The sequence below is a fragment of the Anas acuta genome, chromosome 2 (assembly GCF_963932015.1).
Source record: "Anas acuta chromosome 2, bAnaAcu1.1, whole genome shotgun sequence".
Classification (NCBI taxonomy): Eukaryota; Metazoa; Chordata; class Aves; order Anseriformes; family Anatidae; genus Anas; species Anas acuta.
In genome coordinates, this window is record NC_088980.1 from 106,001,227 (window position 1) to 106,019,255 (window position 18,029).

At 39.2% G+C, this 18,029-nt stretch overlaps 1 protein-coding gene across 5 annotated transcripts in view; it reads right to left on the reverse strand.

Moving 5' to 3' along the window:
* Window positions 1-527: 527 nt before the first annotated feature.
* MYOM1 (myomesin 1) overlaps window positions 528-18,029 on the reverse strand; it is a 77,189-nt gene continuing 59,687 nt past the window's right edge. For 3 of the 5 annotated variants that reach the window (XM_068671511.1, XM_068671509.1, XM_068671508.1), the window contains 11 exons: window positions 17,852-17,965; window positions 17,085-17,172; window positions 16,309-16,347; window positions 16,110-16,215; window positions 14,335-14,498; window positions 13,102-13,138; window positions 12,764-12,786; window positions 11,497-11,552; window positions 6,399-6,614; window positions 3,420-3,564; window positions 528-2,213 (listed from right to left, as the gene is read on the reverse strand). In XM_068671511.1, the coding sequence (XP_068527612.1) occupies window positions 2,056-2,213; window positions 3,420-3,564; window positions 6,399-6,614; window positions 11,497-11,552; window positions 12,764-12,786; window positions 13,102-13,138; window positions 14,335-14,498; window positions 16,110-16,215; window positions 16,309-16,347; window positions 17,085-17,172; window positions 17,852-17,965 (1,146 nt within the window). In that variant the 3' untranslated portion in view covers window positions 528-2,055. Of the gene's footprint in view, window positions 2,214-3,419; window positions 3,565-5,625; window positions 6,615-11,496; window positions 11,553-12,763; window positions 12,787-13,101; window positions 13,139-14,334; window positions 14,499-16,109; window positions 16,216-16,308; window positions 16,348-17,084; window positions 17,173-17,851; window positions 17,966-18,029 lie in introns of those variants that run through there. The other 2 variants (XM_068671512.1, XM_068671513.1) reach the window with 2 other exon arrangements.

Below are 18,029 nucleotides of genomic sequence, written 5' to 3' on the forward strand. Positions count from 1 at the left end.
TAACTTATACACTGCCATTGATGGCTGTGCGAGAGAGAGACAGACTTGCAACCCAAAAGGACTGTAAGAAGTGATGGATTTTTAGTTAGGTAAATCAGGTTGAAATAATAACCATGGCAAAGAGAGTTAAGAGTCATGTGAAACAACCTGCAGCTGTGAAACATTTTGAAAGGCCAGACTGTAACTCTCTGGCAGCGTGATGTAATCATACATCTGTAGATATTTATCAACTTCTGTAACAACTGCATGAGCACCTACATGCACGTAAGGTTCCAATTTAAAACGTCTCCTAGCTTGGAAATGCTCCTTCCTGTACGAGACCTACATTTGGGTAGTTCCCTGCCATGCTGCTCCAGTCTTTTGCTAATTTAAACTATGATACATAGATGAAGAACAAGATGCAATGTAATAGCGAATCAAGCTCTGTGTTAAACAGCAGCTAAGTCTAGTAGGATCATTTTAATTGTACTAGATTTTAACTTTCTACTACTTTTTCTCTCTCTCTTTTTTTTTTTTTTTTTTGGGGGGGGGGGGCGGGGCAGGGGAGGGTGTAGCAGTCAATATTTAAGCCAATATAAGATTCTTTGTTTTTCTTTTTCACCCTAACAATTCTATAAAGATGGACTAGAAACTGGTATTTCTCATGTTTTCAGTATATCCACTTCTGTCGTAGATCTAACACCCTAGAAGTATCTCCAGGGTTTAGCAACCTTCCATCAGCAATACATCTGGAGATAGCCAATATAATATGACTGAGCCTTCCAAGAATTGAAATCAATAAACATATTTTTCTGGTAATTAAAATATTTTTATTTCTTGTACTTAATAATTTCTGGTGACTTAGAAGTTGAATTCAGGTTGCATATTAACAAAAGAAAATCTGGCCTTTGCTTTATTGATCTTTCAGCTTGACCTCTTTGTCCTCCAACATATCAGAGTGCCCACAGGCTGCATTTTTCTTACATCCTCACTAAATAAATGTGTGAATGAACACAGTAATGACTTAAAGCAGAGATTCTTGGCTTATATGTAGGCACACACAAAGGCTGTGTGGGCTATATATATGTAGGCTTAAATGTAGCTGACTCCTGTGGTTCATAGGAAGCCACTGGGCCTGATCCCAGGGAGGGGAAGAAGAGGTGTTTGACTGCTTTGGTGTTGGGCTGAGTCACTGGGGGGAAGGAGGACAGTGGGTCCGGCAGGCTTTGGAAGCAGAAATATGATTTCAGTAGCAAAAATGGTGTAGAGAAATGTGCATTTGGGGCAGTTGATGCTTTATGGGTTAGTGCTATATCCACAGTACTTCACCAAGGCAGGGAGGGAATTAAGGAAGTAGAAAGGACTGGAAAGCAGTCATGTGAATCTCAGTGGTAAGAAATACCAAACATCGTCCATCTGATGAAAGAGATGTGGATGAGAGAAACCTGAACTGAATGAAAACCTACCTGTGGCCTCCCTGTGGCTGTAGGAGATGGTTCTGCTTCTGGAGATCTTCCCCTGTGGCTTCAGTGGTCACGGTGAAAAGTGCAGCCCACGTGTCATGAAAAGAACCATATGTACGGTTTCTTTGAGAAAGGAAATGGGGCCTGCCTCAAGCTATGTTGGCCTACGAGTATTAACAGATCCACAAAACTGATATCGACATTCTTTTACAGGGCAGTAAAGTCGGTTATTTACTGGACAGGATTCATTCTAACAACCTCTGTTTATCATGGAAATTTTCTAGCAATTAGAATCACCTTGCCAGCACATGGGGCGTTATCAAGGTGCTTAGAAAGGTCTGCAATACAACCACTCTGATACTGAGACCTAAGTGGACGCCTACTGTGCATTTAAAGTTATGAAGTATCACAAATCATATAAAAATAAACACACAAACTTTGGTGTTAAAGTACTATGGCTAGCCTACCACCCATGAAAACTCAGCTAAAACGTATTAGTACATAGTAAGATCACAGCAAGATCATACTTTTCATTCAAGAACATTGGATTTAACTCGAGGCTTTTTTTTTTTTTCCCAGTGGTTTCTTTCCCTGTTTCCAGGCCTTCTGTGGGCTAAGGAACTGTTTCTGCTGCTGCAGCCTTTTCATCAGTCTTCTTTGCTGTGTTCTGGTTGCTCTTTCCATCCTTTTTATTCTCCACTGTGGGGATTCCTTTTGGGTCAGGTGTCTCTTCTGTGGCAATAATTTCATCTACATGTGGCTTAATAAAATCTGATTTAGGAGAAGCAATAAAATTTCCTTTGTATTTACTATAGATGGTAACATGGAGGAATGCAGAGCTAGATTTTTGTTTAGCATTGTTTATGACCTTATTATGTTCTTTTCCTCTTCTTATACCCAAAGAGATTCAGTATCACAGACGCTACTACTTTTCACAGAGCCAAAACCAAGCCCAAATATTTATGATCTCTAATTAAATAAGTTAAGGGATAGAACCTGCAAAACATTTACATGCACAAATAATTGTTTCTTGCGTAAGTCATCTCATTTACACAACTGCTCAGAAATATCCAAGTTACCCATAGCAGCAAGGCAAGAGAGGAAAGAAATGCTGTTAATTGCTACTTCTTGCCTTAGGAACCAAAACAGGAGGAGTAAGATTATAAAATGGTCTGTCAGCAATGATATAACATTTTTACAAACATTTTGTTTGTACAAATGTATAAAAACAAAAAATACTTGGGTAAAAGCACGTAAAACGTATATTCCGATAATGTTGGAATTTAAGCCTTATTTGGAGCTAAAATGCCCTACATAAGGGAAATGTAACTGTGAAGAATAAATCAATGTCCAAGTAGCAATTATATAAAAAAAGAGGCTAACCAAAGAGAAAAAATCTGTAATACACAAGAATGCTGAATCACCAGAGGGCTTTTCATTTTCCACCCTTTCTCTAGACTGGATGGAAACGTGGTTGATTATAATTCCAACTTCAACATTCAATATGGACATAAAACGAAGAGAGAATAATTTATTGATCTCAAATACCCATATGGTCAGAGTTTTCTAAAACACTTTGGCATTTACCTAGCCTATTTTATTTATTTATTTATTTATTTTTGCAAGTGTCAAATGTCTAGCTGGCAAAAATAACTCAATCTGTATATGTACATATGCTTAGGAAATATTTCCTCTGCATTCAGCAATTGGGCAGTAACATTATGGCTTAAAAAACTTCTATCAGTCAGGTGAGCCAAGGTGAGAAGTGGTAGCTTGGTGGGATGGGGACTTAAATCTCATTGAGGTTTAACCTGGCAATTTGTACTTTGCATTTGTTGTCATTTAAGAGCATACATACAGTAAATTTGTTTCTTTGGGACCTGTGAGGTGATGATCAGTACAGACTACTATCTGCATAATGTTCAACAATTTTTTTTTCCATTGGAGCAGCTGTCATATAGATGAAGGCACTCTTACCTTTCTTCTCCCCTTCCTTATGTTGTTTGCTTGCTGTAGTTGCCTTTTTCTTTTTAGACAGAGTTACGTTATTCTGACTTTGTCCTTGGACACTAGCAGCATGCTTAGCCATGTCAGTCTGGCCTGACACAGAAATCACAATCACCTGAAGCAAAGCAAGAACAGAAAATGCACAAGCGAGAGATGGGGACTGAGTCCCTGGCAGCAATATGTTTAGAAACAACTACTCCTTGAATTTTCAGGACACATACGTCTTCTGAACCAAAGAGAAGCAAAATCCTGATTATTATCTGGGAGATGACCCACTTCTTATATTCCCTTGCCAAATGGAATTTGCCATTCTGCCAAATGGATGGAGGCAGCGGGACAGATTTTTGAAGATGCAATAGTAGAAATAAGCTGCTGCCAAAACGCAATTATCATTTAAATTATGCTAAGGCTAAGTAATAAACATCAGCTACCAGGACTTGCAAGGAGCAAGTTAGATTCTTGTTTGCACTTGGGAAGATGGACAAGAGATGTAATGTTGTTGCTTTTACATAGCGTAACGTTCTGGGTCGAGGATGGAATGACCTGCTTATCACCCCTGGGCTGGCCTCATATTATACTAAGAGAAATTAACAAATAATTTGACATTTCTTCTCTAAACTCAGAAAGCTTGATGTATCTCAAATTACAGATATTCTCCTGCTAATATTTTGAAATATAATAATTAAGCTATTTTACTTTGTCTGAAACACAGCTGTGTAACTAGTCTGATTTTTTTTTTAACTGAGATTGTGATTGATTTCTGTCCATAATTGCACACTTAAGATTGCAGTAATCCCAATAAATATTATTAAATAAAATTAAATATTTGAATTTAAAATATTTTAGTAGATAAGGCTGTGTGATGACTGAACACATTTACTGTTTATGTGAGATGCTGAAAACATGGTAGCTTTATGTAATTTCATGTTAAAAATAACTGATGTGAAAACCATTCTGGAAGAAAAAAGATGTATACCAGATAAACCTAACATGTCCCAGTGGTACTTTTCATGGATAACATTAAGCACATGCTAAAATGTTTTGATATGTTATAAATCTGAATTAAATCTGGATGTATTTTTTTTGAATTATTAATATCGTTATTAGTTTCTATACTCTAATATTTTTGAAGACAAAGACCTTTAAACACAATGCCAGCAAACCAGCACTTAATTCTCCATGTACTAGACATTAAGAATTCCCTCATGCACCCACTTGGCCTTTAATATTAGCTGTAGTTGACAGTAAGCCTCAGATGGCGAGGATTTAAGTCAGCATTAGCTGCACAGCACTTACACAGCACTGTGTATTCCTCATAGAAATGCCGATACTGCAGCAAAATGAGTGCCTGGGAAACAGCACTATTTCTGCAGCCACCATAGTGAAAAATGACGAGGAAGTATGTAAAGGATGCTCACAGATCATCCTTACGCATAACACTGGAAATATATACAGTTGTTCTTTAGATTTTGATGTGAAAAATCACTGTGCTGCTGCGAGATCAGTTCTGAAAAGAATTATTAGTATGGCATAATATCATATCATACGTGTATATGTCCAAGAGGATGGAAATATATATGCATTCTGTTGCTATTCCTCAGCTAATAATCAGTGACATTGTTGTAAAATGGCTGACAAGGAGTTTTTCATCTATAGAAGTGTGTTCAGGATCTGGACAAATGGTTCTGAAATATTTTTGGATCTGGATGAAAGGTTCTTAAATATTTTTGTCTGAAAAAAATACTTTTTTTTTTTTTTTCTCAATTCCAGTAAGATTATTTTTGTACCCTCAAAGGATCTAAAAGAAATATGTTATTTCTGATCTTCAGTGTTAAATGTGGATGAAATTAACTAGGGTCTCAGTCTAACAACGTACTTACCTACCACCCTTCAATCAAAATTCACGATCAGGCCCTTTGAACCACATGAGACTACTCCTGTGCCTCAACTGGCAAAAATACCTTTGTGAGCTGAGATGTGAAGCAGTGAAGGTCTGGACAGAGAAACGTGAAGTGATGCCATCAGGGATTTTGCAGTGACAAGTAAAGTGAAGATTAACATGGATCTAAAGGAAAGCTAGAGGTAAATAAAGTGGTGAAAAGGTTAAGATAATAAGATAATGTGAACAACTAGGAGAGCCGTGACTGGTAAAACATGACTCAGTGAAACAAACTCATGACAGAATGAAAGAAGTGAATCCCATTTATTTGTGAACATAGAGGAGTTCATTCATGTTTGTAGACACATGCAGACATCAGTAGTACTCTAGCCTCCTAAGTCTTCATTTTCATTTATATTACAGTACTTTTACCCCAATTGGGCAGATTAAACAATATTTATGGATGTAAATTACACCCATATTAAGGCCTCTCTAAAGTAACACAGCAATACAAGGGGGCCTTAATGTAGACGAAAACCAGCACTAACTTCTCCAAGGTTTGAATTCTCTAACACATTCCATCTATGCTACTTTAACAAAGTTGGAACAAATCTAAACTGCAGCTGAGAAATGCCTTGATCTTTTTTTATCTTTCCATCTGCCTCATCAGTTGCCTCCACTCAAATCCTTTTTCACCCTCTTCATTTGTGTTGTGTGGTCAAGTGCCCCAGGAAGGGGGTCAAATTGCAGACCAGTGTTTACAGCCAGCATGCATTTGGCTGGGGTGAGAGGATGGCACAACAAGGTTCTGTGAAGTTAGCAGTGAGAAAATACTTAGGAGATGCACTATTTTCCCTGGCACAATTAAGGGCTTTAGGAACACAAATGAAATGAATGGAAAAATTCAAGGCTACCTGCTAAAACAGAAAGCCATTTACACACACACATTATGTCAGCATTGTCATCCAAAACCTCCCCCATACTTCTGTTTCCTAGTCTTATATTCACGCTTTCGTTTTCTTATCTTCTTTCTTATTTTCTTGCTCTTCCTCTGGTATGAACACACTTACAGTGACATCACTGGTCTCTGTGCCATACTTGTTCTTCACCACGAGGCTGTACTTCCCAGAGTCGAGTGTGGACACAGCAGAAATGGTGAAGTTGACGTTCTTTCCAGATTCAAATTTCAGGATGCAGTTAGCATCCGATACAAATGATTTTTCATTCTTCAGCCATGAGACCTCTGGGGTAGGATCTCCCCAGACAGTGCAAGACAGATTGAGTGCCTACAGAAAAAAATATGAAAGGATTATATGTAAGAGTCAATAAATACTTGCTGTGTTTTCTGATGCACAATTCTCCAAATGTTCCACCTCCTCCCATTTAGCTTCCTGCTTTTAGGAAATGGATACATGTCATCGTCAGTGATCAATAGTTTTTGTCACAGTCTTCAGTATCATAAAGAAAAATAACTCAGTTAATTCAAAAACTCCATTACGACCTTTTCAATATTTTATGGACCTTCTTCTCTGCTCTAATAATGATTACTGGGATTTTCTCCATGCATAATGTTTAATACAAAACCAGATATCAGCTGCATTTTTGTGTTAGACCCAAAATATGAATTTGAGGACCTATTAGATGGATTTGTTCAGGTTAAGCTCACTATGTATTTGCCACAGAAGTAAAGAAAGCCTGTCTTCCTTTTGGAAATAATGACTAAGGGCAAAGTGTCCCTGGAATATTTTGTTTAATTTAGGATCTTTTTAAACCATGCCCTGACAGCTCTTTCAACTACCTTAATTTGTTTTATGCAGTCCTATAAAACTATTTTTAACCGAAATCAAAACAGACTTCACTGTTTCTTTGGTGCTCATGTAAGTATATCCCTTTGATGTTAGTAAGCTTCCTAAGTCCAAACAGACTGAAGGAAGCATCTTCATTATCAAGTCAGTTGTTGGAGAGATCACTAGCCGTTGAATAGATTCTGCAGGCTGGCACATCTAAGGTGCATACAATGTTTGGGTCTCTTTTTTTTTGCTGTTGTCAACTGAGGCATATGTGTTACATATGGACATCACAAGGGATGCTGTTATCCCTTCCTCCACTCACAATGCTGTAGGAATCTTCTCAAAGAGTTTGCAACAGTGAACATCACATAGAAAGTCATATGTAAAACATATTCACATGAATCTTTAGTGTACATACACCTTTCTCTGACCTTTATTTAGTAAGGAATTGATTTATGTCTAAGTACTAAATAGTACATTGCTCCAAACTGAAAATATTCCTCAGAGAGAAATCTAACTTTTCCTCTAGCAAAATTTGAAAAATATACTACAGAGAAAATGGTCTTCAGTGGTACATAAGGAATGGACAAGGTTCTGCTTGACTGAAATCAAGTTTCTCGTCCATTTTTTAAAGGCTCTTGATAAAAATACATCAAAAATAGAGACAACTGAGGAGGATCACATTGTGACCCTATATATTGTCATGTCAGAAAGGCACTGTACCTCTGAGAACAAAAATCAGAATCACAGAAATCCCAAATCCTAAAGAACAGAATGAGAACAAAAGGGAGGGTGAAGTTTCCCCGCAAAAAAAAAAAACAACTCATATATCTTGGTACTGAAGGAAAGACACATACTGGGTGTGGGGTGGTGAAAGCCTGGTGGAAATGGCCCCTATCTGATTTCCTGCAGCACCTACAGTTGATGACAACTTGGGGATTATGGATGCCTTCTCCTGAAGCCCACTGGTAAGAATGTGGTTTGGACCATATCAGTTCATCTTTTCAAAAAGATGGGGAAAACAAGTGGTTTTACATTTCCCCCTTTTCCTTAACACTCTCAATGCAAACATGTCCTCAGCCTTGGTCTCAGCCAAGAATTGCACGTGTCCCTTATGGCATTCAGTATTTCTTTAATGTGTTCTGGTTTTCTAGCAAGCAAGAGATCATCACTAAATTACCCCATCTACCATTCCAAGATGATAATAAGCTCATGTCCTTGTCCAGGCTGCTCTAATAGGGCATCATTCAAACATCAGGTGTTTGAAGTGGTGCAGTACCCCTGAATTCAAAGGAATACAACATCAACGATGACTGTTTTTTCTTCTAAATCATTCCTCAAAATAGCCACATTTGGCTTAACCTTGCATCACTAGCTCCGGTTTGACATCTGTGCTCCTCTTTACATTCCCAACTCTTGTTAATTTTCCGGCTATTAGTGTGTAGAGATATATCTTCTAATCCACTATGTTGATGGCAAGATCTCTGGTCATGCCAAAGTTTTCTGGAAGACAGTTCCATGATTATGGTGCCTTAGCCAAGCAGAAGTGGTTACCCTCAGTGACTGTACCTGTCTGCTTCAGATTTCCTGTTCTTTGGGCAGGTTACAGTTCTTGCTCATGTATTCATGTCTGTACTACTCACAGAAAACCCTGATTATAATGCTGTATTTATCCTGAAATACCTATCCCAGTAAAAAGTGTGTCCTGTCCTGTTAAGAGGCACTTTTCCCCTCCAAAGTAATTCACCTTTTCCAGTAGTTGTCTGGCTCTGATGATTGTCCAGTGGGGAAAAAAAGAAGGGGGTGGAGGGTGGACTAGAAACATGTGTAGATGTTACAGTGAGTAAATGGCATCTATCAGGAAATCTGATCTATCTGAAAAACCCTGCACAAGTAAACCTCACTTCTTTCAACCACATCTCCATATTTCAAAGCTCCATACAGAAGTTCACATCATAAATCTGCAGCTGGGACACCAATGTCTGTGCACATGGAGCAACCAGGTGCTGCAAGTCCAGACCCTTTGTGTCTCTGCTTGACTTTTGTGCATTTCACTGCAGATTAGCATGAGTAGGGTATTGCAGATAGGAGAGGAAAATGTGTTGTAGTTCAAGTATTGCCATTCCACCTGCATATTATCACATACTCACATTTATGGGCAGTTTGGACTAAGATGCCAGGGTATTAGTTAAAGCAGCTAAGTTGTAGGAACATGCTCCTTCTTCCAGTCTACCTATAAGGGCACCCTGGCAGAAGGGGAGAACAGGGGGAGCTGGTGGGCAGGAGGATGTAACATGTCACTTCTAGGTCTAAAAGTGCCTGTCTGCCAGGATCCAATGTCTCCTTTGAAAAATAAAACCCCTTACTTTTGTTAAAACAACTACTTAGGTTAAATTGGCCATCTAGTTTTGTCTGATATGAACTTCCCTAATATGAACTGACACTTAGCCTTTTCCAATTATAACCCAATGCTGAAGAGCTTTTATGTCTATCAGTGGAAGCCTCTTAGGCCATCTGTAGCACTGTTTGATTAACACTAGGTAAGTGCTGGCTCATGTATTCCCACACATATCCTTCAGCTCATGTGTAAAAAGCCAGTCAATAGCATCGCAATCGCAGTGTTAAGTTTAAGTTTGAGATCCAGTTATGGCTGCACTTGTATTCGGCACCAAAACTTGCAATTGCCAGTTCTCAACTACCTCATTTACTCTTATTCAAAACCCTTGCTGATTGTGCAATTTGCATGGATTACACACCAGGTACAGAAAACCATCCTCCCCCTCTCTCCAGCATATATGCAAGCAGTAGGCAGATGAGCCAACAACACCCAAACAGGCAGTGCTTTCCCTGAACGCTCTCTGCCCTACTCTGTTTCTCAAAAAGATCATCTACAGAATCCAGACACATAAGGTCAACGATATTTGTCTCGAGTTCTGGGAGTTTTCCAGTCGCTTATTCAAACATCACAAATGTCCTTGCTGTCAAGGACAATGTGTGTCTGGGTAAGATTTTGCAACTCATTTTTTTATGAACTGCTTTTGTTGTAAACTACACAATTTGCTTTAGTGAGCTTATACTCGACTTCAACTCTCTTTTGTCAGCTTAAACCTGATAATAATCACCCAAATTTATCCCCTGCCAAACCTGTATGAGAATCTCATATACAAGCAGAAACAATATTGTCTGAAATTCTGCAAATTCATTCTATTTCTTTCTGTCCTCTGTCTACAGTTACAATACGTGTATGAATGCTGCTTATTTTTATATCATTCCATGAGCCACTAAATCCTTTAATGAAAAGTTTAATCAAATGTTATTCCATTTTATAATGTCAAGATGCTTAATTTTCCCTGAACTGCTGCAGCCCACTATCTGGTGGCTATGTTTGTTGTCTTGCATTGTCAAGCTTTTAGATTTTTAACGCTTCTGCTCAGTTTATAATCAAGTACCTCTAACCCAGCTGACCCACTACCAGAAAAAAAATGGAAATATCAAGAAGCTGTCTTACTGTAGTTATCCTGTTACAGCTTTTCAACTACATTCAAATGTCTCATTTCAGTGTTCGCCCACACTTTGAAAAGGAAGTGGCTTATGGCTGACCAGAGGGAGGTGAAGAGCAGATGCTTTTGGTCTCAGTGCTTGTAGAAGCAGAGTGCTGGGAAAAGGTTACAAGATTATGAACTGACTTCCTGGGATGTTTGTCCTGTGCTTGAGCAGTGACATGGCTGTGTTCCCCTGTGACTGCCTTACAATAATCTTTTAGCCAAACTCCGCTAATATAGACCGATGTAATACCAGTGACTTCCTCTCATTTCCTTCCCACTAACCCCAATGAAATAGAGAAAAATTTCTCCTTTAGTCTGAAAGAGAATTGAGTTAGAAAGGTTTACTGCTTTTAGCCTGTTTAAAAGGCAGCTTTGACAGATCTGACTATCAGTTAACTCCGTAAGACACAAAATGTGTAACTATCCTATAAAAAAAAAGGGAATCAAAATCTTCCTTGGTACCCTGTTACAATAGATAGATAGATAGATAGATAGATAGATAGATAGATAGATAGATAGATAGATAGATAAACCTAACAGTGAAACCTGCGCATGAATTTTTAAAGAGCTGGTTACATAAGGAATTTTAGTCTCAGCTCACATTGTCATCTCACTTTTATCTAATGCTTAAGAAAAGACACTGCCCTAAATAAATAAACCCATCTGTGCAAGACCACTGCATTATGTACAGAAGACAGGGAATGAATAAATAATGTGGCAGATTTTAAAGATGGAATCTTTAAAAAAAAAAAAAAAAGGTGAATATTTCGCTGTCATTGAAAGGCATTCAAGCTGTTCAGCTGTTGTGTAAAGCTTTGGTGAATTCACTGTACCTTGCCTTCCTGGATGGTGACAACATCGGGCAAACCTCCAAGCACCCGTGCACGGTCTGAAAAGAAATGAACATAATTTTCTTTAGTTTCTCAAAATCAACTCTGTCCCAGATTCTGTTTCCCCTCTAGTTCTTTCTTCTTATCTTATTTATGTACAACTTGTCTCTGATATCTGCGCTAGGACAGAATTACTCAGCATTCTTAGCACACCATTTGGACTTTAGAAACGTTTGATTCACAGCAAAAGAAGTGTTAACAGCTGGCATCAGTCACTTACAGGAGGGAATTAAAGTCCATGTGCTGTGTCCTGCAGATTTAGCCACTGATTCAGTGTTACTTGTGATTACACACGCACACACAAAAAAAAATTGAATTTTTGAGATCTGGTGATCTAAATTTTTAGTGTCATAAACTAGAAACGTGTTTCTGCTAAGACAGTGCTGAAGATTTGGTTTTGATCTAAAAACAACAACAGGCTTCAGTCTTGGTGACAGCAGTGAAATGCCACCCCTTTGTGTGCACCTGGACGTAAACAAGGTCGGTATCTGCTCTACAGGTTAAGCTCAAAGTCCCATAGGAATCTTACATAAAAACAAATAAGCTGATCACATGCAGGCTTTCAGGTACCTATTCTGGAACATGGATTTTTTTAGTTGTAAGTCCTGGTGGAGCCTGGCAGAGGAAGGACGTGACTATAGAGCATGTTCTCATCTAATATACTCTGTAAAATATATACTCTGGAGTAAATGGCAACTTGATGAAGTAATGAGCATGACTATGTTGCCTGTGCCAGCCCTCTATGAATCATGCAGAGTTAGAAATGAATTGCCCAGGGCAGGGCTGTTCCTGGTCCTTTCCTGCCACCTCAGCTGGAACTAGCAGGGATTGCTGTACATAGCCCAAACCCTTCCCATTTGGAATCTATGTCCAATGAGGAGTTAGCTCAGATCCCTCTACACATTTTTCTCCCCCAACTTTTCTCACTCCAGTTATGCCCTATGATGGGAACAGGAGCTTATTCTGGAAAAGTCCACGTAACCCCTTCTTAAATTGTCAAATTAAATTGTCAAATTAGCAGCAATGTGCAAAATGTTAAATCATGCTCCTTGCTTCCCTTGGTGTAAGGTCAACTAGTTTTAGTATGCGCACAGGTATGTACATGTGCATACATGCCCCCTCTCTCTCTCCCAACACACAACTTTCCTGTATAGGAAGAAAACCTTCATAAACAGCTTATTGTGATTACTGTCAAAGAAGGCCCACTTACTTTTCTCTGCAATCGCAGCTTGCCTGGAGTTGAAAGAAACAAAAAGAAAATCCAATTTTATTTAAGGTTTACTTAGAGTGATGGAAAAATAGCTCGTCTTTTAAATTGCCTTAATCGGTTAAAAGAAAATGCCTCTTGTCATTTGGCAATACTGCTTTTTCTTCATTACCTAACTGTTACATAAGAGTTATACCAAAGCAGTCACATGCAAAACTCCTACAGGCTTCTGTAGGACTAGGATTTGTTTCATACAATATTTTTAGCTCTAGCACAAAACAAACAAATACCATTATTATTTTATGGGTGCCATTGCTGTATTTGGATAGCGTAATACTTACTTTAGTCTCTGGAACTCAGCAAAGGCCTCATCAAATGCTTTGTAAAGAGAAAAGTTGATTTTAAAGGTAGGTTCAAAGATAGGTCACCACAAGTGTTCATTTAAAATGCAGAAATTAATTTAAAATGTAGACATCATTAAAGAAATACTCAAGTATGGATACATGCTGAGATACTGTATAAGCCCTAAAATGCTGAGTGGTTCAACTAATAAAGGCAGTCTTGTATATGGTAACTATTATATGTACATATGCATACATAAACACAATTGTTTTTTCTACTAAAGGTCAAAAATTCACACAGAGTGATAGGAGAGAATGATAGGCTGAAATTACCTCACAAAACAGAGGAGGAAACCCAAAATATACCACACTAAAGTCATCCAAACTTTTTTTGATCACAACCCCCTATTAGTAATACAATTTTGAGTACCCTCCATATGTGTATACGCAATTCTTAATAAATTATATACACATGCTACTGAAGTTCTTGTGTGTTTTTTTTTTCCTGCACCCCAGTGGATTGTCATGTGTACCCCAATTTACAGACCACTCACTTATGATACAAGAGATTTGTTTTTTCTAAGTGCTTTTCATACTTTTTCTCAAAAAATGAGGATAAAGAAGGAGCAAGCCAGAGATGCTTGTAAGTATATCATCCTTACACAGATCTTACAGGCCCAAAGCAAAGCTTTAGGGATGGGAAATGCTGGGGATGGAAAGCAGAAACTCAGGAGTAGTTAATCTGCTTCCTAGGTTCTGAGAGCTCTCTCAGAGTAAGAGCTTCCATCAGTCAGTCGAATTAATTTTAGCTGTTCCCATAACATTCCCTCATTGTGCTGATGAAAGGGACCGGTCTTGACATCTCTGAAGAATAAGGAGCCCTATTATATCCATCAAAGAAATACAGTAGGAAAGTAACAGAACAAACTTGTCCCTCACTTCCTTCTCTGAGTATTATTACTTGGAAGGGAAAGATGCAGAAGGCATTCAGTGCAACAACTTGTGTGTAAAATTGTCAATCAATGCCAGCAACCCAAGGGTTTTGTAAGATAACCCAGAAACTGGGCTGACATCTCCATAGGCAACTCCAGGGCGAACTGCAAGCTGATATTTGGAATGGGAAAAATTAACCTGATACCCAAATAGTATCAGATTGATCCTGCTAGAGATGCTCCTGCCCTACCACAGCGTCATACCCATGTGCAGGTGATATTAACAGCATGAATGGCCTACCTTGTCCAGAAAGATCCACTGTCTTTTTATGTGCAGTTTTACCATCAAAGAGTTCCATGGTGTATTTGCCTTTGTCCTGAGGAGTTGGCTCATTGATCTGCAGCCAGATCTGCTCCCCAGTGACACCAGTCTTCACTCTGTCTGTAAACCTGATCTGGGTGTCACTGAAAAATACAAAACAATGTCACCCCTTCATTTTTACTGGAGTATAAACAGTATTTGTTCCTGTTGTGTCACTCAGAACACCTGCGGTTACTAAATGATATCCAAGGTGCAATAGTATGCCATCATATTTTGAAGCTTTTGAAGCCAATTCATTGCCAAACTGTAGACCAAAGGGACAGACTTGCTATGACAGTCTTCTGTTCAATTTCCAGCTCTCCTCAAAGCTTGCAGACAGGTTATGAACCTGAGTCATAGAAATATTACACAGATTTAAGACCCAGATATCCGATAGTAATACCTCAAATGTTTCTGTGTTCTCTCTAGCACAAGTTTATTTCTGCTTGAGCAAAGCAAAACTACATAGGGCTGTACCTGAAGAAAAACACTTTTGTTACAAATGGGTTTTGCCTAGTTTGAAAGTTTTCTCATGTTCTGCTATGCCTTGGCTTTTACAGTTAAATGTATCTTGACACAAATACATCTCACACGAAAAATACCAATTTTCAGCTTCTTAGCTAAGCAGTTAATTGCTCTGGAAGAGGCAGAAGATATTTGTCAAATAAGCTGCTCATTTTCTTTTTATCTTTCAACTGATAGCTTTGAATATGCTAGAGGGTCAAAGAGCAATTTGATGTGCTTCAAGATGAAATTAGCTTCTAAAAATTAAATAGAGAAAAGAAAAAGACAAGCAAGAGGGATAGAAAAAGAGAGAAAATGAAGGGAGAGAGAAAAAATCCAGGGCAATTTGTATTCACATCTAGTTTTGTAATGCTTGGGACTCCTGGTTTTACCAGATCAAAATGTATGCCAAGAAAGAGGAAGACCTCAAACTGCTACCATATACACAGGAAGTGAAACAGCAAGAACATTAATAATAGATTTAAAATAAACTAAGTTGTTTACTTTTCTGAGTTTTCCAGTACAAGCTGTTTATGCTGAGTGAAAATTCAAAGCTGTCTCATGGGCTTGGATACACAACTCCCACTAATTTTATGGGGAGCTGGGTATTCAACTGCTTTGTAAGAGTCTCAGTTCTCCTGTCTGTCCTTGTTAGGCTCTGAGCGCTCACAGGAGGGCCTGTCTGGATTTTACTGCCTCAGGCATGTGTTGAATCAATCTTGCTTTGCCTCCAAAACATGAACCCATGCATGAAGAGGATGTGCCTGTTTGCCCCAGTTCCTGTGAATTATGGCTCCTAGACAAGCAGGCCTCCAGGCTAGGTATCTCCAAACCAGATGTGCAGGCCTCTAACAGAGCTTGTCAGTGCCATAGATCATACTCGTGTTGCCCCTCGAAACCAGTTCAGAGGAAGATGCAGATCCCATTCGGGAGGTGGGAAGCCCTCTGAAGCAATGCAGCCCTGACAGCAGCACATGGCATGGGACTGTCAGTCTCACATGAAAACATCAGGAAGGCCCCGTGCCACCAAGACCTAACTCTTCTACTGGTTCCTCGTGGGTGAAGTTCACTGAAAATAACTCACATGAGAGAAAGACCCCTGAGAGATGATGAAAAGACAGCTGTGCCCAGTCTGTCTCATATACCCAGGTTCTTTCTGAGTCTATAAAAAACAAACCACACTGATATTTGCAAAGCTTTTGCATACTTACTTGTGCACCCAGCCTACTCTCAGATCCTCCACATAATAGGTGACGAAGGAGTACAGTCTGATACCCTCAGCTGTGCTCTGGATTTTCAGGTCTGTTGCAGATAAAGCTGCAAGAAGACCACATGTTTTTATGCAGCCATGCAGGCATTCATTGAGTGTCACAATGAGTCATTCATCTCAGAAGAGAATTAAAAGCTTACCAATCCTTCTGCATACTTCATTCATCAGATCTGCAAAAGCTGTGGAAACAAAATCCATAGACTAAACTCAGTGTCTGCATCTCAAGCACAGTCAATCATAGGCCAAGCACCAATTCTGAAATATTCTCCCCAGTAGGGTCCAACAAGAAATGAGACCTACCTTAAAAAGTGTATTAGAAAGCTAAGTAATGCCAAAATGTAGCCTGTTATTCCACAGTTTCCAGACTTTAACCTTGATGAATACTGCTGCAGCTGAACTGAACTATATTCTTTTTTTTTACCCTGTAAATGACCGTATTCGGTAGGAATGCTGACCCATCTGCGTACATTGCAATGGATATGATTTTTTCTCACTTGCTTGGAACCTTAACTATAACTGAAACTTTAAAAACGCAGTGGTCACAAGGAATGGAAAAGCCTCTAAATATAGTAATGACAAAACATTTTAAAAAGTGAGATCTTTTAAAATTATCTAACTCTGTAATTTCTTTCTATAATTGCAGACTTAAACTGCTGGTGAGCCCCTGAGGAAATGTGTTATCATTTTGCTCAGCACCAGTCATCACATTCTCGCAAAATTATACAAGATCCTCATGCAGTGAAGCATATTCAAATGCTACTTGTGCTAAACAATCTCTGCTTTTCTAATGAGATGATCTTATATACAGGAGGAACGAAACCACAGGAAGGAGACATATGCAGTTATCTTTATTGCCTCGATCTTGCTTGCAGGCTGTCGGTTGCATGGCTTAGAGCATGCAGAAAGGGGCTCTGACCTGTGTCCGTAAGCTTGAGCTCACTGGTGTCCTTTCCTCTGTCATCCTTCAGTATGACTTCGTAAGTGCCAGTGTCTTTCTTAGAAAACTGTAAAAACAGTATTCAGAGCAGTTACAGTAGAAAAATCCAGATTTTGTGGCCCGGCCCGGCCTCATCCCATCCCATCCCAATCCCTGTCCTACAGGAGGTGCCCGATGCCCAGGGCTGGGGCTACCCTGGTGCTGCCCGTGCCCAGCTCCTGGTTGGGGTGGTGGGTCAGGACCTGGCTGGGAGGTCCTGCCCTGATGGCCCCATCATGGCCCCCATCCACCACAGGGCTTCTGCCCTTTTTCAGCCAGAGGAACGGAAAGCAAAGAGATTTAGTGGTTAATGCAGGTCACACCCTGTGTCTGCAGCAGAGCTGGGCAGGGACCGCAAATCTCAAGTATGTCTCTTGGGTGACTTTGAGAGGGCGGTCCTCTGGAAGCCCAAGTGACAAGCACTTCCTAAGTGCAAGTCACAACAGAGATGTGGTCTCATTCGGTTGTTAACTGACATGCAAAGGAAGCAACATGCTTATTATCTCTGCTGTCATCATTTCCTGAAAATCTGAGTGAGCAGTTATAGATAGAAATTTATTTTAGCTAAAATATAGACGCCTCATGAGTTTTTCCGTTTTTAAAACCCACTTCCTATTTTGATTGTTCTGTTGAAATAGCAGATCATATCTTTCACTTGAATTCATAACACTGACTTCAGATTAGGGTTAGCAAAGACAGTCACTCACCTCCGATATCAGCAGAGTACACACACCATCTTTAAAGTCATGTTCTTCATCTACCATTATCTCCCTGTCATCTTTGTACCATACAATGTGTGTTTCCTTCTTAATATTAGCCACCTAAAATGGATGAAAACCACATTGCAATTATTCTCACATTGCGATTATAAACAGGCCCAAAATC